Here is a 22,888-nt window from a genome sequence, read left to right on the forward strand (position 1 = left end):
TTTAATCGGCGCAAAGGTTCAACGAGATCGCTCCATTATTGTTCACACTGAGAATTCAGTACCATTATTGTTCTCACTGAGAATTCGGTAAATTTTGTCACACCAGATTGTGCCTTAGGATAGCACCATTATTGTTCTCACCGAGAATTCAGTAAATTTTGTCACAGCAGGCTGTGCCTTAGGATATAGTTCCATTATTGTTCTCACCGAGAATTCAGTAAATTTTGTTGCAACAGATAATGCCTTCAGATTTCGCAGAACCAGCACACGTACATTCTCACAGTAGCCAAGTCTTCAAGCACTTCAACTCCGAGTTGAACCTGTAAACTTGGCCTGGGGAGGCACTGATCACGGCAGAGCGATCACCGTAGTGGATCCTCGCAAGCGAGTTCCCACTGCTGCCAGACCATACAAGAGCTTCATGGAGGGTACCTTCTTTCCAGCAGATGTTAACCGTCAACCCGCCTCGGGCCCTCAAACCTTTAACGCTGCCATGGGGCCACTTGTCGCGGGGCAGAGCAGGGAGCAGGTACAGATCACTCCCGGTGCTCTGCACAAGCATTTCGCACAATGCAGCTGGGAATCTGCAAGAGAAGACAATCATTGTGATGTTTGTGAATCGATCGTCGCAGTTAAGTAGCAGTCACTATTATTAGACCTCTTTTAAGTGGTTAACAATTTACAGCTTAGAGTCACCACGAGGTAATCATACTATGGTAAACAGAGCTGGCTGTGGTGAATTGAATGGTTTTGTCAAATAGAGCTGGAACTTCATGTGTCACAATTCAAGGTAATCATACTATGGTAACATATTGGATCATGGTTGATTAGGTTGAAGGTGATCTGGTTTACCCAAAATTTGCATCAATCTGGAATGGTGGATGCGCTGCGAACAAATTGCTGTATAGACCTCCTTCCTTTTCATGCTCGTGCTTTGGATCTATCAAAGTGATTAGCTGCAGAATCATTTTGTATGCATGCTTACTGTTGTGAAGATGAGCCCACAGGGCCATCTTCCATGAAGTAGACCATCCAGGGCCTTTATCACCTACACAATAGAGAGAATTCAGTGCTAAGCAGCAAAGACAGAGAAAGTGATGGCTAACAGCTAGCCCTTGACCTTAGACACAATAAATTTGACATTCTTAACAGTGCCATGCAGTTGTTGAAATAACAGTATTTTTCAGATCAAACTGAAAGGTGGGAAAAATGAATATAACAGCTGGTCATGCAAGCAAACCGCATAAGAAAAAAATCAACTTAATAATACCACTAGACTGTTTGCCATTTGAAAGAAAATGACCATGGGGAAATAAGATCAGCAACCTTTGTAAGAAGTTTAAAAAATTCTGGCACAGACAACACTGAATTATCCTCTTGGAACATGGTTACTGCTTATTTCAATTTTACATGAGAACAGCAGTGGTCGATCCAGTCCCATTAAACCTTGCTATCCTTCTACAAAGAAATTGTTGAGCACCCCCGTTCCAAAAATAAAATTTTAAAAAATAAAATTGTTGAGCACCCAAGCTGATGCTCGTGTGCATAAGTGTATAGCTAACATCTGTTTTAAGAAGTTTTTAAGTTGCTGTGGGTTGTTTGTATTTTTGCTCTACTGAAACAATTGTGTTTATACATATACTGCTTTTGATGAATGCAGTTACAGTATGTCACTGAATGGCATTCCTCCTTTTTCTTTTTTCTTTTGTTCTATATGTCCATTCCTCTTATCTTCAATAGTTAACCCTCAAAATCTAAAAAAGACTGAGACCAGCAAAAAGGAGCTCATGCAAGATCAAGTAACCATCATGGGAAGGAATCTCGGGAGGTCATCATCTAACTATAAGTTCTCTGAGTTCACAACTTCTTTTGAAACAAACCCAAACTAAAGATTGATAACTTCAAATAAGGATCAAATTCTAATACTGCCCTTTTGATATGCCAAAAAGTTACCTCTTTTATAAAGAGTATTGGCAACAGCTTTGCAGAGGTCAGGTGTTTGCTCAAGTGTCATGGTATGTCCAGGATAAAGACCAAACAGATGAGATACATGCCTGTGCTGAGGCTCGGGATCCTTAAAATCTTGTGCCTGCGCATAAAAAACAAGTATTATGAAACTGAACAGACCAATGCAAATCATTTTGAGAGATAAAAAAAATAAAAGGTTTATACAGACCCATTCCATGATTGTACCATCTCTACCAATTTTTATCGGTGGGAGCCTTGGAAGTGCCGCTTTTATCCTCTGAACCACATCAGTGCTGGATTTTCCTAAAATCTGATAAGACACGTATGAATATTTCATCACATAAACATTCAAATAAATACATGCCAGAATGATAAGACTTAACTATAACTCTAGTATAACGTTTTAAATCTGCATGATTCATTCATAGTATCACCAAAGTATCTGCATATTCAATGAAGCCTGTCTCTTTCAACAACAGTAAATAAAAATGAAGACTTACATCAGCAGACAGAAGAACAGCTGAGAATACTTCTCTAATAATTGACATGTCCATGGTTGTTGAATAGCTCACAGATGCTTTCTTGCCATCGGCAGCAATAAAATAATGCTCTGGGGAAGTAGAAGGATTGGTCTCCAGATAGCCTTCTTGGCCTTCAATCAACCAGGACAACAGAAAGGAGGCAGATCCTTCCAAAAGTGGATACGCTGTTCTCTCCAAAAATTCCTGCAAAAAAAGAACAGAATATCACATCTGAGGTAACTTGATCTTGTCTATATCACATTTATGTCTCTCCAATCTCCAGAAGATGAGCTTGCACTTTGCGGCAAAGCTATCAGTATGGAATTCACCATATATTCACAACATCCTCCAAGACATTATCCATCAATCAGAACACATGAAAAAGGTAGATGAACCAACAATCGATTCAACAGGATAGTTAAACACTATTGGCCAGTCATTGCTGCTAAACATCGTTATCTTTTAGTACAGTTAACCAGTTTGTCTAATCCAAATTTATTAGTGCTTGCCTTATCCCTCATATTTGGTTTAGGCCTACCTTTTACCACCAATTCTTCAAATAAGATAGTGTAATCACATAAACATAAAGGGAGATTAGGCTCCAATATAAGCAAGCGGCGACAGTAATTCGCATATCTGCCTATGACGTATGATCACAATCTGTGCTTAAAGGTGATACAAGAAAGGAACGCATACAAGTACTGCATGGCATTGCATTTCATGCCCATGTCATCACTCACTCTGTCCATTGTAAAACTGTAGTGTTCCCACAGGTGTGTAGCAAGCCATGGCCCACCCATTGGCCATAGAGCCCATGAAGGATCACCAGCATCCGGTGATGTTTTTGCCCACAAGTCTGTGACTTGGTGACTAACCCAGCCATTAGCTCCGTAATTCACCTGTCAAGAAAACATATCATTACCTCAAAAAGTTCCCATGAAATACAAGGTTCCAAACTATGCTATAAATCCATTTGGAACATGTAAACTGAATAAAATAAAATCTAGTAATATGTTTAAACACGAAGTAGAATTCATCTAGATTCTAATACACACAAACCATTAAATAGAGTTGTCCAAATGATTCATCAAGAAGATGCACAAAGTTGCAATTCTTTATCCTTGAGTGATCAAGGGCAAGTGCCTCTCAAACTTCAAATTTTGTATTCACATTTACGTTGTCACGTTAACAGTAAAAACTCAATAGTCGATACTCAGTGACACTAAGAATGAACTGAGGAAAAGCCCTATCACCTAGATATACTTATAATGTCGTGGAGCAAGTGTTGTCGTGGTACTGTAGCATGCAGTATCATGTGGAAATCAGATATTTGAATAACTAATTGCCTTGTTAGATTGGTCTTTTTCAATCCTCGTGTAGTAGTGACTGTCAACAGAACGACCTTTGTATTGCTATTGGGTCAAAGGGACAGATTATAGACATGTACATCTCTCTTTTCTTTTCTAAGCCTTTAGTCCCAAACAAGTTGGGGTAGGCATTATAGACATGTACATATGCAATCAAAATCGTATAGAAAGAAGAAACTGCACAGCTAACTATTGCCCCTTGTGCAAACTGGCAGGTCCCAGGCTTCTAGTAGCATCACTGCTACTTCTTTGTTGTCAGACCTCAGTGATGCTGCTAGGAGTAGGATCCAAGGCTATAGGCCATGGCCACAAGAAATAGTATTCATAAAAGTTCAATTCACTACAAAGTAGAAAACTATGTTGGAACACTCATGAGTATACAGGGTAGAGAACACACTGTTTCCAGAGACTCTCTTTTATGAAAGTAGACTTACTTTTGCCGTCTTAGCCCCATTGACCGAAAGGGATCCAATGAAGTCGAATAGTGGGTCTTGGCATTCACTAAGGTTGCAAGGAAGTGATGGCCAGTAATTCATTTGTAGATTTATATTTGGATGGGGAGCTGTACTGGAAAGTGAAAGGAATGACATATTGTTATCAAACTTGGACTGCCAGAAAATAGTGTAAATAGGACTATCATCAATATACTCTCAAATAACTTACATTACAAACACTAAGGTATTTGCTGCAGTAAATTCAGCATTAAGTTGCTACAAATGGCAAGAGAATCAATATTACCCACAACAAAATTTACTTGAATAAAAGATGGATAACCCCTTTAGTAGATCAATTGTTCAGAATGCACCAGAAATTAAGGAAAAATATACTAAATTATCATCTTCCCGAAAATTCAAGTTACATTTTTTTACATCATAAAAAAATCAAAGTTACATTCTTTATATAAAGAATCCCAAAACCTATATTTAAGAAACTAATGCGGGGAATTTAAATTTTTTGTGGCTTTCTTCATATGTATTCAGTGTTTTGTCATGCTGTGTCAATCCATGTGCCTAATATAACATAAAAATAATGGGAATATGAGCGTTAATCAATATGCTTATTTGGTAACTGATTATCCAATGTGTTTAAGGGAGTGAGCATGCCTGTATGTATTAACATCAACTGGATACACAAAATGTTGGCCTCAATTACTTCGGTGTCTTAGCATCGAAAAGGCCAAATGTGTGTTACTTTTGCAAGTAATAGGATCACAATGTGTGTACACGAGAATCCTTAATTAATCTACAGAAAAATGAATACAGCTTTAAACCTTAAAACTGAAGCCAAAGGCCAGTCTCTTCAGTTCAAAAGAAAAGACTAGTCTTAACTCTTAACTTGTGAAATGTGCAAATTAGATTAACTTCTACATGATAGTTTTAAAACATATTAAGAGAAAGGGCCACTTGTCATGTTTTCCACTTATATTTTCCTCATTTTGATGCAGAACAGCTAAGGATTGTTATGAGACTTTTCAACTTCTAAAATTTATTGCTTGCCATAGCAAAAATGGTCATGTAACACCAGACTGCATGCAAGGACAATCAATTTCACAGAGTTGGTCCTTTGTGACCCCATTAGGATGATATTTAAATGACGTGTTCTCTGAATACACAAGCTCTACAAAGTGTGACCCAGACGAACAGTTGCAGCCGTTTTCTTATTCAATAGTCTAAAAAATAACACCCCAAGATATATAGCTGACATAAACAACAAAACAAGACAAGATATGTTGTAAAAACATACCCCCATGGTGCCTTAGTCTCGTTGTTCCATATTCCTTGCAGATTGGAAACCTGAGTTCCAGGCCTCGAACAAGAAATGAGTAGATAGCGCCCAAACTGAAACAGAAGTTCTACCAGAGAAGGATCTTCATCATGTCTAAAACTTATAATTCTGTCTACGGTAGGCTTCTCTGAATTATTAAGCTCGTTTAACCTTGAACTGTCAACCATCTGCACAGTGCAATCAGATACTGCAGTATCCTGAGAGATATTCTCAGGTAAGTGAGCCAAAGTGCTACCTCCAAGTACATCATTAGAGCCTCGTGAAAGTTGCAAGGACACACGCTGGAAAAGACTCTGGTAATCATCCATGTGATAAGCTTTTAGCTGTGCATATGACATGCTCCTGGCCATATTTAATGTTGTGAATGCTGATGTCACTGGATCAAGTGTCGATTCAGAAAGCTTGACAAATGGCCCTTCAAATGAGGTTGCAGCTGCAAGGAGCAAAACCGCTGAGTCGGCACCATCAAGTTTCAGCATCTTATCATTTAATACTTGCACTTGGCCATTGGCACCACTCGTCAGCAGGTAGAGAATAGCACAAAATTTCATTCCCGGAGGATGATCAGATGCATTGTCATCTCCCGCAGGCCTTTCTCCTGGGCAGCTACCCTCCACGATTATTTCATTTGCATCTGTTACACGAATCCGGTGATCTAGTGGTGTTGCTAAAGATACTGTACAGGAGACAGCTCCTGGTTTGTTTGCAGAGATTTTAGTCGCAATTACTTGATGTGGATTTGAGGAGAAGTGTTCCCTTGAGTACACTACTTCCCCAACACTGTATGTGACATTGACTGTTGCAGATTCCAAATCAAGGTATCTTTTATAATTTGTATACTTGATATGCTCACCAAAGGCAAGATCAATATCACCGAGAGGCTGGTAACTCTACATTTAAAACATAAGCAATGTTTAAACGTCGATATAGCAGCACAACTCTTCCATCAACCTAAAGCAAAATGTGTACCTGCGTCTCATCACCAGACAGGCCATAAGCAACAGCTGTAGCTTCAGGATACAGTCCCTTATCAACAAGGCTCCTTACTTCAGAAAGAACAGTAGGTGCTTTGGGGTTTGTATAATTACCAGGTCCGCCCGTCCATAATGTATCATCTGCATCAACAGTTTTGATATGAAGCAATAAACTCTACAAAAATAAACAGATAGGTAATATTAAAGAAAGCTAATATGAGTGAAGGTGTATGTGAAACAGTGAAAGGTATACATGAGTGGGGAAAGGAGACAAAAAAGACTGATATCATTCACTTATAGGGAAACAGTAACAGAATAATGAAAAAGAAGCTTCCTAATTTTCACGTCATCTGTTCAGAAAAGTGGTATGATTGTACTTTCGGAGAACACATGCAAGATCAATAAATATGATCACTATCATTTTCATTTAAAAAGTGTAAAGAAGAATCCTGGCATGAAGGATCTGCAACACCATGCACACATTCCGACAGTGCACTCCAGACTTCAAATCATACTACTTTCAGTAAAAGTGCTATATATCTTGTCTTGTTTTGTTGCTATTCAAGATGTCATAGTTTTAAAATCGAGGTTCTAGATCATCATCTGTTAAGAGCATTGTTATTGCTGTGGTGTTTCTGGGTGAATTTGATTCCCGAGCTGGAACGAGAGCGCTTCCCGACCAAAAAACCCCCAAGACAAGATTTTCACTAAATTTGGGGATATTATAGCAGAGTAATTAAGCCTTCAGAAGAGGGGAAGGGGGTCTGTTTAATTACGGTTGAGCTGGAGCTTCTCGGAGGTGACGCCGCCCCAGACCAAGGCGCCGAGACGGCCGTTCCCGATCGGCGCCGCGTCGGTGAAGTACCTGGCTGGGGACCCAAACACCACCTTCAGAGGCCGCGCCTCCTCCGCCGGCCACCCCGCCGCCGCAGCCGCAGCTTCCGCTTCCTGCGGTCGACGCACCCAGATCCACTCGCCGCCGGCGTCGCAGTCGTCGCCGTCCATGGGGAAACAGCTAGCCCAGAGCGAGGACTGAGGGGAGCAAGTTGTGCAGCTGCAAGCAAGCGGTCACGGGACAGGCGACGCGGACCGCGGATCTTTGTAGTGTAGTGCGCCATCAATCATCGTGGAGTAAATGCAGCTGTACCGCGGATTTAGTGATGTCGTGGAGTAAGGGTAGGGGCGACAATTCTAATCCGGTTGACAGAGAACCGACCATCCAACCATGATCAAGTAAAAATAACTTTAAAACAGTGTGAGAGCCGATCATCCAACCATGATAAAAATAACCCCAACGCGGTTGACAGCGAGACCTGACCATCCAACCACAGATATTGAATATTCACACTAGTTCAAATGAGTAATTTAAGACAGACGAAATTCATGTAAACTGAACAATGTTTTTTAAAGTTTTGATATATTTACAATCAAAAGAAGCAAGTTTTGATATGTAAACTAAACCTAATAAAATTAAAATAAACCTAAACTAAACTAAGTGAAGTATGACCGGTGACCTTTTAGGCATGGCCTCCTAAACCGTTGGTACCTTCGCCATCGTCCCTTCCGTCAACATCGTTGTCCTTCCAACAACGGAAAGTCTTCGGATGTAGTTGTTCGGTTGCCTTCATCTGCCCCGCTGGGCAGCGTCCTTCTGGCGGTGACAGTTGACCCGTGGACACGCTCTTGACATTGCCATTGTCGGCGAGGGCACGGGACGCGCTTGGACTCCTTCATCCCCACTTTGAGGAGTTGATCACTCGTCCGGCGCCGACAGTGAGCGAACGTCTGCGCGGTGGTCCTGGGCCGATCCTCAGCCCAGGGCAACATGAGGTCCCGGCCATCGCGGACTTAGTCCGGCGTCATGTTGGACGCAGCAAATGCCGCTCTCGGCATGCCTGCTCAAATGCCGCCTCCAGCTACTATCATAGTGTGCAAGGAGGAAGCGTTGTCGCCACATCCAAGGTAGTAGAGGAGGTGGATGTGCACGTTGGCGATCGTCGGGTCGGGCACCTCCTCCTCCTTCACCGGGCGGCCTGGCTTCCAGACAGTTGTTAGGGCGGTGATGGCGCCACCTCCTTCTCGTGCTAGAAATGACGTGTGGGGACGCCAGCTGGATGAAGTGGCCGGCCTAGCTGTGAGGCGAAAGGCTGGCTCCTCCTTGACGCGGGTCTGATTTGGACACCGCGGTTACGTATGCGGTGGCTCCTCCTTAACGCTGCATCCAATTTTGATGTCGCGGTTGTGCGGTGGCTAGTGCAACACCGGATCGCGGTCGCAGAGCGACAATACAAACAACAACTCTATTTTGCATCGCGAATTCGTCGTCTGTGTGCGTAGCCGAGGAGGGGCAACTGCTACTGCTCTTGTCATCGTCAAAGAGCACCACCTCCTCCTTGACCATCAAAGTGGTGGATGTCGACGGGCCGGAAACCATGGGCGATGGCGCCACAATCAAGAGCTCCCCGTAGATCCACCCACCGACGCCGATTACCAACTGTCGTACTTGCCCATCAATGCAACATGCAGATGAGAGAAGAGGAGTGGGGAGAAGGATAGGTGGCGGTGTGTGGAGGAGAGGAGATTGGGTTTGACGGCGAGCCCTAGCTGCTTTAAATAGTCGGGGCAGTCGGAAAGGTGTTGTAATGGCCGGAGTAGCCTTCTTGGTCCCCGTGTCCGCGTTGAGGCGGCGCAGTCAACCGTCCCATTTTCTTATCATAAAAAAATGTTATTTTTGTTTCTCATATTATGTTTTGACGATGGATTTGGAAAAACTATAATAACATGTATTCTTGTTACTATTACGGCATAAAAAAATTCAGATTTATTTGACATTTATAAAATGATTAAATTAAACGGGTGCGTTGGTAGCACCAGATGGCCCGGTACACCAGAAATTTTCCCTACCTTCGCGAGCCAGATGAGCAAATCCTATATGGCGCCTTAAACGCCGGTTGCAGGTCATTCTGCAAACCGGAACACACACCCCAACTTTTGGGTGGGCCTATTTACATCTTTTTTCCTGTTTAAACTTCTAAAAAGGCATAAAAAAGATTCAGATTTATTTGACATTTATAAAATGGTTAAATCAAACGGGTGCGCTGATAGCAGATGGCTCGGTACATCAGAAATTTTTCCTACCTTTACAAGCCAGATAAGCAAATCCTATATGGCGCCTTAAACGCCGGTTGTAGGTCATTTTGCAAACCGGCACACACACCCCAACTTTTGAGTGGGCCTATTTATGTTTTTTTTCCTGTTTAAACTTCTAAAAAGACATAAAAAAGATTCAGATTTATTTAACATTTATAAAATGGTTAAATCAAACGGCCGGTTGCAGGTCATTCTGCAAATCGGCACACACACCCCAACTTTTGGATGGGTCTATTTACGTTTTTTTCCGGTTTAAACTTCTAAAAAGATGCTTTTGCAAATCGGCACACACACCCCAACTTTTGGGTGGGCCTATTTATGTTTTTTTTTCCTGTTTAAACTTCTAAAAAGACATAAAAAAGATTCAGATTTATTTAACATTTATAAAATGGTTAAATCAAACGGCCGGTTGCAGGTCATTCTGCAAATCGGCACACACACCCCAACTTTTGGATGGGTCTATTTACGTTTTTTTCCGGTTTAAACTTCTAAAAAGATGCTTTTGCAAATCGGCACACACACCCCAACTTTTGGGTGGGCCTATTTATGTTTTTTTTTCCTGTTTAAACTTCTAAAAAGACATAAAAAAGATTCAGATTTATTTAACATTTATAAAATGGTTAAATCAAACGGCCGGTTGCAGGTCATTCTGCAAATCGGCACACACACCCCAACTTTTGGATGGGTCTATTTACGTTTTTTTCCGGTTTAAACTTCTAAAAAGATGCTTTTGCAAATCGGCACACACACCCCAACTTTTGGGTGGGCCTATTTATGTTTTTTTTTCCTGTTTAAACTTCTAAAAAGACATAAAAAAGATTCAGATTTATTTAACATTTATAAAATGGTTAAATCAAACGGCCGGTTGCAGGTCATTCTGCAAATCGGCACACACACCCCAACTTTTGGATGGGTCTATTTACGTTTTTTTCCGGTTTAAACTTCTAAAAGGATGCGTGAGTGCAAGCGACAGGGTTCGAAGTCGGGACCTCCTCGTTGCGAGGGAACTGCAATAACCACTAGGCCCGATACATACCTTTCTTCGTTTTCTACGTACAGGAAATGCCCCTCCTATGTTTTCTACATTTTTTTTTGTTTTTTGCTTTCCTGTTCCTCTTTTCTTTTCCTAAATGCATAAAAATTTCAAACTTCGATGATTTTTTTTCAAATTGGATGAACCTATTTTCATAATTAATGAACTTTTTTTCAATTCTAGTGATTTTTTTTAAAAAGAATGAACGACTTTGAAATTTGATGGTTATTTTTTCAACTTCGACGAAGTTTTTTCAAATTTTATGGTCTTTTCAAATTCTATTAACTTTTTCTTAATCGATTAACTTTTGTGAACTACTTCAAAGTTTGTGACTTTCTCTTTCAAATCTGTGGATATTTTTGAATTCCCGGATTTTTTTATTTTTTTCCTATTTTGTTTCCTTTTCTTTTCTAAAAGAAAGTCAATAATTGACCTGTTAGCGCGATCGAGTGAACAGGGAAACCAGCTGGTCGCTGGTCTTATTCTTGGGCCAGCCCACGAGCGTGGGCGCCAAGACGCTTAACCATCGAAATCATTAATTAAGGAGTACTCGTTGCAAAGAACACTCCACTTTCTCAAGCCGCGTCAAGTGACGCACATGTAGCGTGCCACTTGTCGCAATCGAGGAGTTTTTCCTTTTTTTCGTAGATCCGTTTATTTAAAATGTTTTATCTCTTAAACTGTGCGTCCAAATCTTGAACCGTTTTCATTATTGGATTCCTCGCGTCGAGATATTCAAAACTAGATCCCATGTTGATAGGTTTTGATAAACTCTTTTTTATGAAAAAAAACCGGGCGAAAAAACCGAATCAGAAGCACGGCTTTTTTTCCCTTTCCTAAAGAGGCACGCCCGTACCTCTCGCAAAATCACAACCGTGCCTCTCGTGAAAGCAAAACCGTGACTCTCATGTAAGGAAAAAATAGAAAACGCGTTTTTTTCGTTTCCGAGAGGCACGACCGTGACTCTCGCGAAAGCACAACCGTGCCTCTCACGAAAGCAAAACCATGACTCTCGCGAAAGAAAAAAAACAGAAAACGCGTATTTTTTTTCCTTTCCGAGAGGCATGGCCGTGGCTTTCGCGTAAGCACAACCGTGCCTCTCGCGGAAGCAAAACCGTGACTCTCACGAACGAAAAAAAACAGAAAATGTTGGGTTTCGTAGTAATTTCAAAAAAATTCCTACGCACACGCAAGATCATGGTGATGCATAGCAACAAGAGGGGAGAGTATGATCTACGTACCCTTGTAGATCGACAACGAAAGCGTTTGGTTGATGTAGTCGTACGTCTCCACGGCCCGACCGATCAAGCACCGAAACTACGGCACCTCCGAGTTCTAGCACACGTTCAGCTCGATGACGATCCCCGGACTCCGATCCAGCAAAGTGTCGGGGAAGAGTTCTGTCAGCACGACGGCGTGGTGACGATCTTGATGTACTACCGTCGCAGGGCTTCGCCTAAGCACCGCTACAATATTATCAAGGACTATGGTGGAAGGGGGCACCGCACACGGGTAAGAATATGATCACGTGGATCAACTTGTGTCTCTAGGGGGTGCCCCTGCCTCCGTATATAAAGGTTCAAGGGAGGGGGGCCGGCCGGCCAGGAGAGGCGCGCCAGGAGGAGGGAGTAGGACTCCCCCCCCTTTCCTAGTTGGAATAGGATTCGTGGAGGGGGGGGGGGAAGAGGAGAGAGAGGAGGAAGGGGGGCCGGCCCCCTCTCCTTGTCCAATTCGGACCAAGGGGGGGAGGGGCGCGCGGCCCATCTCTGGTCACCTCTCCTCTCTTCCACTAAGGCCCACTAAGGCCCATATACCTCCCGGGGGTTCCGGTAACCTCCCGGTACTCCGGTAAAATCCCGATTTCACCCGGAACACTTCCGATATCCAAACATAGGCTTCCAATATATCAATCTTTATGTCTCGACCATTTCGAGACTCCTCGTCATGTCCGTGATCACATCCGGGACTCCGAACAACCTTCGGTACATCAAAATGCATAAACTCATAATATAACTGTCATCCTAATCTTAAGCGTGCGGACCCTACGGATTCGAGAACAATGTAGACATGACTGAGACACGTCTCCGGTCAATAACCAATAGCGGAACCTGGATGCTCATATTGGCTCCTACATATTCTACGAAGATCTTTTATCGGTCAGACCGCATAACAACATACGTTGTTCCCTTTGTCATCGGTATGTTACTTGCCCGAGATTCGATCGTCGGTATCCCATACCTAGTTCAATCTCGTTACCGGCAAGTCTCTTTACTCGTTCTGTAATACATCATCCCGCAACTAACTCATTAGTTGCAATGCTTGCAAGGTTTTAATGATGTGCATTACCGAGAGGGCCCAGAGATACCTCTCCGACAATCGGAGTGACAAATCCTAATCTCGAAATACGCCAACCCAACATGTACCTTTGGAGACACCTGTAGAGCTCCTTTATAATCACCCAGTTACGTTGTGACGTTTGGTAGCACATAAAGTGTTCCTCCGGCAAACGGGAGTTGCATAATCTCATAGTAATAGAAACATGTATAAGTCATGAAGAAAGCAATAGCAACATACTAAACGATCGGGTGCTAAGCTAATGGAATGGGTCATGTCAATTAGATCATTCAACTAATGATGTGATCCTGTTAATCAAATGACAACTCTTTGTCCATGGTTAGAAAACATAACCATCTTTGATTAACAAGCTAGTCTAGTAGAGGCATACTAGTGACACTCTGTTTATCTATGTATTCACACATGTATTATGTTTCCGGTTAATACAATTCTAGCATGAATAATAAACATTTATCATGATATAAGGAAATAAATAATAACTTTATTATTGCCTCTAGGGCATATTTCCTTCAGAAAACGCGTTTTGTTTTTCCCTTTCCGAGAGGCACGACCGTGACTCTCGCGAAAGCACAACCGTGTCTCTCGCGAAAGCAAAACCGTAATTCTCGCGAAAGAAAAAAAAACAGAAAATGCGTTTTTTTCGTTTCCGAGAGGCACGGCCGTGACTCTCGCTAAAGTACAACCGTGCCTTTCGCGGAAAAAAAACCCGTGACTTTCACGAAAGAAAAAAAAGAAAACGTGTTTTTTCATGAAAAAAAATCAAAAATTCTTTTTGAATCGAAAAGCTAAGAAAGATCGGGAAAAAACCAAAGCGTCGAAAAGAACCAAAAAAAATCGTTTAAAAAGCCGAAAACGCGTGTGGAAAAATAAAAATAATAAAATCCGAAGGGAACGTCCAGAGCGCGACACGTGGCGAATGGCTGAGAGCGCGCCAAGTGGCGCTGATCGTTGCGAGGCTCCCGAAGGAGCGGTCGTTAACTAGATGCTCCCAGGGAACCTTGCTGAAGAGGAGGGCAAGATGGGCCGACCCAGGTGCGCAGGAGGCCACGTCATGTTTTTTTTACATTTCACGTCTTTTGTTTTTTGTTTTTTTATTTCTCCCAATACAACGCACGGACTTTTTTGCTAGTATTGCTAGAACTAAACAACCCTGTAGACTGATTTTAGCATATGTGTACGACACATCACCATTCCTTGGCATCTTGACAACCCTGCTCGCCGCCTTCACCTTGAGCAGCTCTTCTTTCAGACAAAAGCCTGAACTGCTCTTCTTGTATTTGGACAAAATGCACGGTCAGACTGAACTGCTCTTCTTGATTTCCCTAGCTGCAACAAATCAAAAAATATTTGAGACAAAAGCACGACTTTAAACTTTCAAATAGAGGATCAGAGTTTAGTACTTCCTCCGTCCCAAAAGTATAAAGTTAGTACAAAGTCGAGTCATTTATTTTGAGACGAAGGGAGTATGTAGGTAGAAGATACCACAGTTTTGATATACTACAGTATTTTGAAGTATTGGAAATACTTTGAGTTGTTTGGCTAGTGTTGTACTCCTTGTATTGGAAATACGTTGGTATATACCAACGTATGTAATAGCTAGCTAGCGTTTTCTCCTTAGCTCCCAGCAGTTGCAGACCCAACGGCCATGCAAAAAGGCCACCCACATGCACAAAGTCCACTGTCAAACTATCAACGACGACGCCCAAAATTAGGCCTGCAGCTTACAAAAATGAGGAACACCGTACACTACACTAGTCACCAACTCCTTGCTCTCAGTTACAGCAAGGTGACTCGACTTGCTGTCGGCTGGCCGGCACTGTAGCAGTCGCACAAAGAGAAGTAAGAGCGGCGGTGATTGCAATCTTGATCAGGCGACAGGAGTCTTCCTCTGCAAGCAAGGTCTGCTGGCTTCATGCCACGGGCCTCCTTAAGAAGAGAAGGCAGCAGATAATAGCCGAGCATAGTCGTTGTTTTTTTCATGGGCGTCTCTTTGTTGTCCATGGTAACCGACGGAGATGATTTTCAGCAACGAGAGAGCGTCGGCGGCTTGGGAGTGAATGAGGAGTCGAGGACGAAGCAACAGGCTCGTTTTCTTCCCCTGCTCTGTTTTGAAAAAAGAGGTTCAACGTTCTTTTTATTTGACAGAGAAAATACTGCATTTTGAGAAATACTGTGGTATAAATACCATAGTTTCTTAGACCAAACGCTTAAAGTAATTAAAACCATAGTATTTAAAGAAACTATAGTATTCTCAAAATACTTAAAAAATGCAGAGCTATCAAATGGGCCTAAACTGCTCTTCTTTCAGACAACCTGCACGACAACTGCTGTGATTTATTATTATTATTTTGGTTAACAGAGCACAATGGCTAGCGCGGAATTCACCATGCCATCTCGATGGTACAATTCGGCGACACGGCGGACGAGAGTTAATTGCACAAAATCACCACATTTAAGGCATCGTTTGCAGAAAACCACAAGGTCACTAATTTTTTGCAAAAAAACCCGCACATTTAGTAAATTTTTTTGCAAAAAACACTGATCAAGTAATTTAAGTCGTTTAATCACTTTCTTACAAGTGAGACCGGATTGTTGGGAGCTGACTGGGCGTGGACGTGAACGGGAGCAACAAGTGGTGGGCGTAGTTGCTAGGGTGGTTGCGGAGATGGCCGGCTGCTGGTCCTCGTCGGCCGATGTGCCCACCCGTTGTTGGGCGCGAGGAAGGAGCTGTTGTAGGGGGAGGGGTTGTTTGCTTTTATTTTTTTAGATCTAAGGGGGTTTATATGAATGTTTTGTCAAGTCGGCTTCCGGTAATCCGGCTCCATTTATGCTTTTTGCAAAAAGTTTATTGAATGCGCGGCGTTTTTTTTAAAATATGACCTCATAGTTTTGTATAAACGATGTTTCACATGTGATGGTTTTGTGTAATTAACTCGGGCGAACGAAGACCGAGAGCTCGCGCCACCGGCGACAATGTCCAAGATATCGCCGCGCCGCCAGCTGACGACTAAGTGATTGACCCGCCGCTGCTGATTGCCAACAGCTCAGTTTCCGTCGAGCGGGAGACGCCGCCGACGAGGAGAGCCTGCTGTGGTGGTGGTGGCTCACCGCGTATATCCTCGCCAGGCCGTCACAGAGGGGCTCAACCAGGTCGTCCGTAGCATGTGCAGCATTATTTCGTGGGTTGGCCCACGGGGGGTGGTGTCTGCAGCCGCCTCGTCGGCTCGTCGCCGTCAAGACTCTTCCGCGCACCCGCCACGCACGTGCCGCCGGCCATCCTATATAACCCTCGTCGCCGTCACGACTCTTCCGCCGCGCACCCGCCACTCACTCAGCCATCAGCCTGCACCCATCCATGCCCATCGCGGCAGCGATGGCGGGCCAGAAGCAGCCCGCCCTCCCCTTGGTCCTGCGGCCGCTGCTCCTCCACGGCGTCGGCGCCGGGGCCCACCTCCTGCTCGCGCTCGCCGTCGCGGCCCGGCTCCTCTTCGCCTCCGGCCGCCGCGGCAAGGACACGGCCGCCCCGGCCCCGGGGAGAGGCAGTGGCATCCGGTTCCGGTGGGGCCAGGTCGCGGTGCGCGCCACGTGGGCGCTGGCGGCGTCCGAGCTCTTCCTCGCCGCCTACTCGGTCGTCTCGTGGTACCTCGACAACAGCGGCGGCGGCGGGGCCGAGGTCACGGACGCCGCGGCGCGCGCGGTGGCGTGGCTGCTGCTCGCGGCGTACCTGCAGCTCGAGTACCGCGGCCGCGGGGAGGAGCGGTTCCCCGCGCCGCTCAGGCTCTGGTGGGCGCTCTTCCTTCTCCTCTCTGTCCTCGCCGTCGCCGTCCACGCCGCGACCAGCCTCTGCTACGGGCTTCCCGTGCCCGCGCTTCCGTGGGCGCGCGACGCCGTTGAGGTCATCGCGGCCGTGGCGCTACTCGTCGCCGGGTTCTCGGCCAAGAGGGCGGCGACGACGACGGGCGGCTCTGCTTCCGAGGAGCCTCTGCTCAACGGCGCGAGCGACGACGACACCGTCGATGCTTCCCTCTTCACGAGCGCCGGCTTCCTCAGCGTCCTCACCTTCTCCTGGATGAGCCCCCTGTTCGCAGTCGGCCACAGGAAGACCCTCGGCCTCGACGACGTCCCGGACCTCGATCACGGCGACAGCGTGGCGGGCCTGCTCCCCTCGTTCAAGACGAACCTGGAGGCGCTCGCCGGCGACGGCTCTGGCTCTGGCCCGAAGTTCACCGCGTTCAAGCTCACCAGGGCCCTTGTGCGCACCGTGTGGTGGCACATCGCGGTGACCGCGCTCTACGCGCTCATCTACAACTTGGCCACCTACGTTGGCCCATACCTCATAGACTCCCTGGTGCAGTACCTCAACGGCGACGAGAGGTACGCCGGCAAGGGGAAGCTCCTTGTTGTCACATTCATCGTAGCCAAGGTGTTTGAGTGTTTGTCACAACGGCACTGGTTCTTCCGGCTACAGCAAGCCGGGATACGTACTCGGTCCGCGCTCGTCTCCGTCGTGTACCAGAAAGGGCTCTCTCTGTCCAGCAGCTCGAGACAGAGCTGCACGAGCGGGGAGATGATCAACATCATCAGCGTGGATGCCGACCGAGTCGGGCTCTTCTCATGGTACATGCACGATCCCTGGCTGGTACCTCTCCAAGTAGGCCTGGCATTGTTCATCTTGTACTCCACCCTCGGGGTAGCCTCGCTTGCAGCGCTCGGTGCCACCATCGCGGTCATGCTTGCAAATGTGCCTCCGATGAAAATGCAGGAGAAGTTCCAGCAGAAGCTGATGGACTGCAAGGATGTGCGGATGAAGGTGACATCTGAGATCCTGCGTAACATGAGGATTCTCAAACTGCAGGGGTGGGAGATGAAGTTCTTGTCCAAGATCAATGACCTCAGGACGACAGAGACAAGCTGGCTCAAGAAGTACCTTTACACATGGACCGCGGCCACCTTCGTGTTCTGGGGTGCCCCGACCTTCGTCGCTGTGGCAACCTTTGGAGCTTGCATGCTCTTAGGGATACCATTGGAGTCAGGGAAGGTGCTGTCTGCATTGGCCACGTTCCGGGTGCTTCAAGAACCAATATACAACCTTCCTGACACAATCTCGATGATGATCCAGACCAAGGTGTCTCTTGACAGGATAGCATCTTTCCTATGCCTTGAGGAGTTTCCGACGGATGCTGTGGAGAGGCTACCAAGTGGTAGCTCCAATGTTGCAATTGAGGTCAGCAATGGGTGCTTCTCCTGGGACGGCTCACCTGAGCTGCCAACGCTGAAGGACCTGAATTTTCAAGCTCGGCAAGGCATGCATGTTGCAGTCTGTGGGACGGTCGGCTCTGGGAAATCAAGCTTGCTCTCTTGCATTCTTGGTGAGGTGCCAAAGCTATCAGGGGAGGTCAAGACTTGCGGGACAATGGCGTATGTCAGCCAGACGGCATGGATACAGAGTGGCAAAATTCAGGACAACATACTGTTCGGCAAGGAGATGGACAGTGAGAAGTATGACAGTGTCCTTGAGTGGTGTTCTCTGAAGAAAGATTTGGAGATCTTGCCATTCGGCGACAAGACAGTCATTGGAGAGCGAGGCATTAATCTTAGTGGCGGGCAGAAGCAAAGGATTCAGATAGCCCGAGCTTTGTATCAGGATGCCGACATCTATTTGTTCGATGATCCGTTCAGCGCAGTCGATGCTCATACAGGATCCCACCTTTTTAAGGTATAATACATGCTTTTCTTTTTTTGTTCAATAGGAGTTTTGAGAACACCTTTCTTAAGGTTTCTTCCATTTGCAGGAATGCTTGCTTGGGGCTTTGGCTTCAAAAACAGTGGTTTATGTCACTCACCAGATTGAGTTCCTGCCTGCAGCTGATCTTATTCTGGTGAGAATTTCATTGGCAAATGTTTCATGTAAATTTTATTGCCATAAATTGTTCGGCTGTCTTTATAAGGTAATTTTAATGTAGGTAATGAAAGGCGGGAGAATAGCACAAGCAGGCAAATACAACGATATACTTGGTTCAGAGGAGGAGCTAATGGAACTGGTTGGTGCTCACCAGCATGCTCTCACAGCATTGGATGTGATTGATGTTGCTAATGGAGGCAGTGAGAAATTATCTTCAAGCCTATCCAGGTCATTGTCATCAGCTGAAGAGAAAGATAAACAAAATGGCAAAGAAGACGGTGACAAGGTTCAAAGTGGGCAGCTGGTGCAGGAAGAAGAAAGGGAAAAAGGCAGGGTGGGGTTCTGGGTATACTGGAAGTACCTCACATTGGCTTACGGCGGAGCTCTGGTACCATTCGTGTTGATAGCACAGCTACTTTTCCAAGTACTTCAGATTGCTAGCAATTACTGGATGGCTTGGGCTTCTCCTGTATCAGAAGACGCCGAGCCTCCGGTGAGCACGTCGACACTGATCTACGTTTTTGTGGCATTGGCTGTTGCAAGTTCCCTGTGCATCCTCGTAAGGGCATTGTTTGTTGTCACAGCTGCATACAAAACAGCAACTCTGTTGTTCAACAAGATGCACATGGCCATATTCAGAGCTCCTATGTCTTTCTTCGATTCCACTCCAAGTGGGCGCATCTTGAATAGAGTAAGTCATTTGCATCTCCTCAAATTTCCTGGGAAGTTTGATTTGTTTACTTCGAATATTGCTCACTCAAGATTGAACTGCTTAGGCTTCAACTGATCAAAGTGAAGTGGATACATACATTGCTAACCAGATGGGTTATGTTGCGTTCTCCATCATACAACTAGCTGGAATTATTGTGGTGATGTCTCAGGTAGCATGGCAGGTGTTCGTTGTTTTCGTTCCTGTAATCATTATCTTCTTGTGCTACCAGGTAATTTAATCTATTTAATATTTATTCTTCATGTTGTTTTAACTGCAAGATCAGCACCTTATTTATACATATATAAATTTTTTGCAGCGCTATTACATTGAGACTGCCAGAGAGCTGCAAAGGCTGGTAGGGGTTTGCAAAGCTCCTATCATACAACATTTTTCAGAATCAATTAGTGGATCAACAACCATCAGAAGTTTTGGCAAAGAAAATCAGTTTGTATTAACTAATAGCCATCTAATAGATGCCGACTCTCGACCGAAATTCTACAATGCTGCAGCAATGGAGTGGCTTTGTTTCCGCTTGGATACGCTGTCGTCCTTTACATTTGCATTCGCTTTGATATTTCTGATCAGTCTACCAACTGGTATCATTGACCCAGGTTAGGATGTTACTAGTTTGGAAAAATATTCGAGTAATGGTAGCAGATTAGATGTGACTTGATATGGGCTTGCAACTAAATCTATGTTCTGCTTTCAGGTATTGCTGGTCTCGCGGTCACCTATGGGCTTAACTTGAACATGTTGCAAGCATGGGTTGTCCGGAGCATGTGCAATTTGGAGAACAAGATCGTATCAGTAGAAAGAATTCTGCAATACATAAGCATTCCTGAAGAGCCTCCACTTTCAACGTCAGGAGATAAGTTGCCCCATAACTGGCCATCAGAGGGAGAAATTCAGCTTCGTAATCTCCATGTAAATACCCTTTTCTTTTTCCTCTTGTTTAATTATGTTCTCCTTTTCTTTTACCGTGTTGTTGCACAGAAATTTCATATTTTTGCCATTGTGAGTGAACTGTTAGAAATCCAGTCTGATGGGAAACGAATTGCAGATTCAGTGTTTTGCCAAATGAGAAATGAACAATTTATGCTACTCCCTTCGTCCCATAATATAAGAGCGTTTTGACTTTTGACACTACACTAGTATTAAACTCTTATATTATGGGACGGAGGGAGTAGATAGTGCAGATCCTTTAACTTCTCAACTTTCTGCAGGTGAGGTATGCCCCACAACTACCATTTGTTCTGAAGGGCCTTTCAGTCACTTTCCCTGGAGGCATGAAGACCGGTATTGTTGGAAGAACGGGCAGTGGTAAATCAACACTCATACAGGTCCTATTCCGTATTGTCGAGCCTACTGTGGGTCAGATACTGGTAGATGGTGTTGACATCTGCACCATCGGGCTGCATGATCTGAGATCTAGACTTAGCATCATTCCGCAAGATCCAACGATGTTTGAGGGAACTGTGAGGAGCAACCTTGACCCTCTTAACGAATACAACGACGATCAGATCTGGGAGGTACTTTCGCTTTCACATGCTTCATTTCTTGCCAGTCCTCAAATACTTCCACACTAATCAAGAACTTGTTGTGAAGTTGTAGTCTGAATCTTTTGCTCCATTTCAGGCCTTGGATAACTGTCAGCTGGGAGACGAGGTCAGGAAGAAGGAGCTGAAGCTCGACTCACCAGGTCTGATGTGTGATATGTTCATTTTCAGTCATGCAGTTGAAAGTCTGAAACTTAATTTTCTTCCAAGATTCGAAAACTATATCACGTGCTACTGCTTCTTCTGTAAACTGAAAAATCATGCTATATTGCCTTGCAGTGATAGAGAATGGAGAGAACTGGAGCGTGGGGCAGCGCCAGCTTGTGTGTCTTGGCAGGGTGATTCTGAAACGAACCAAGATACTGGTTCTGGACGAAGCCACTGCTTCAGTGGATACCGCGACAGACAACATGATTCAGAGAACGCTGCGTGAGAATTTCTCGGAGGCGACGGTCATCACGATCGCGCATCGGATCACCTCGGTCCTTGACAGCGACATGGTCTTGCTCCTCGACGACGGTCAGCCATCAGCCCATTGAAACAAATCATAATCGCGCCTTGTTAATTCTTCTAATCCCATGTGTTTGGCATATCTGTTCTTGTTGGTCTGACAAAAACCGTGCTAATCTTTGCAGGTGTGGCCGTGGAGCGTGACACGCCGGCCAAGCTGCTGGAGGACAAGTCGTCTCTGTTCTCGAAGCTTGTAGCAGAGTACACGATGAGAGCGACGCACACGTAGCGAACGAGTGGATCCTCCAGCCGTTCTTCCACGCCATTGAGGCTCCTTGAGTGAGTCTGGCTGTCGCTGATGTTGAACATTGTATATGTGTAGGATTGTGTGCGTGTAGTGTATGGTTGTTGTAAGTTGTTGTAAATACTGTTAGGCCGAAGAGATGTGATCCAGGTTGTTAGCTAACTTGCGGATCAATCCTTGGCCTAACTCCCGTGTAAATCCTATCGGCCTTGGAGACACGCGCGTCCCTGCTAATGCATACTTCCTCCGGTCCTTTTTACTCTGTATATAAAAATTGTCTGAAGTCAAACTTCGCAAAGTTTGACCATATTTATATGAAAAAATATCAACATCTATCATGTTAAAGTTATACAGTATGAAACTTTAAGTCATGACGCATCTGCTGGTATTGATTTCATGTTATGAATGTTGATGTTTTTTTTTATAAAGTTGGTCAAATTTTACGAGGCTTGACTTCAGACAAATCTTATATGCGAACTAAAAAGGACCGGTGGGAGTACGCTTAAGCCTCACCTTTTTCACATGGTGTATACTCTCTCCACTCCTAAATATTTGTCTTTCTAGAGATTTCAATAAATGACTACATACAAAGCAAAATGAGTGAATCTACACTCTAAAATATGTCTACATACATCCATATGTTATAACCATTTAAAATGTCTAGAAAGACAAATACTCCCTCTGTAAACTAATATAAGAATGTTTAGATCACTACTTTAATATTCTAAATGCTCTTATATTAATTTTACGGAGGGAGTATTTGAGAACGGAGGGAGTATAAAGCTAACCTCTTCCATCGCATCTAGGTCAT

General features: G+C 44.6%; 2 protein-coding genes across 2 annotated transcripts; one reads left to right on the forward strand and one right to left on the reverse strand.

The window, feature by feature from the left end:
• Window positions 1-7,736, reverse strand: LOC125552545 (alpha-L-fucosidase 2-like). The gene is made up of 10 exons (XM_048716146.1): window positions 7,392-7,736; window positions 6,611-6,756; window positions 5,600-6,531; window positions 4,291-4,423; window positions 3,230-3,388; window positions 2,469-2,693; window positions 2,177-2,278; window positions 1,954-2,089; window positions 853-1,048; window positions 1-584 (listed from the first exon to the last, which is right to left on the reverse strand). Exons 1-10 carry the CDS (start codon window positions 7,618-7,620, stop codon window positions 278-280), a joined length of 2,565 nt encoding a protein of 854 aa, XP_048572103.1. The 5' UTR covers window positions 7,621-7,736; the 3' UTR covers window positions 1-277.
• Window positions 7,737-16,428: 8,692 nt separating this feature from the next.
• Window positions 16,429-22,426, forward strand: LOC125552546 (ABC transporter C family member 3-like). The gene is made up of 10 exons (XM_048716147.1): window positions 16,429-18,869; window positions 18,946-19,032; window positions 19,117-19,746; window positions 19,832-19,996; window positions 20,084-20,378; window positions 20,477-20,691; window positions 20,991-21,296; window positions 21,403-21,466; window positions 21,603-21,842; window positions 21,959-22,426. Exons 1-10 carry the CDS (start codon window positions 16,509-16,511, stop codon window positions 22,060-22,062), a joined length of 4,467 nt encoding a protein of 1,488 aa, XP_048572104.1. The 5' UTR covers window positions 16,429-16,508; the 3' UTR covers window positions 22,063-22,426.
• The last annotated feature ends 462 nt before the right edge of the window (window positions 22,427-22,888 follow it).

Source organism: Triticum urartu, chromosome 4, assembly GCF_003073215.2.
Source record: "Triticum urartu cultivar G1812 chromosome 4, Tu2.1, whole genome shotgun sequence".
Taxonomy (NCBI): domain Eukaryota; kingdom Viridiplantae; phylum Streptophyta; class Magnoliopsida; order Poales; family Poaceae; genus Triticum; species Triticum urartu.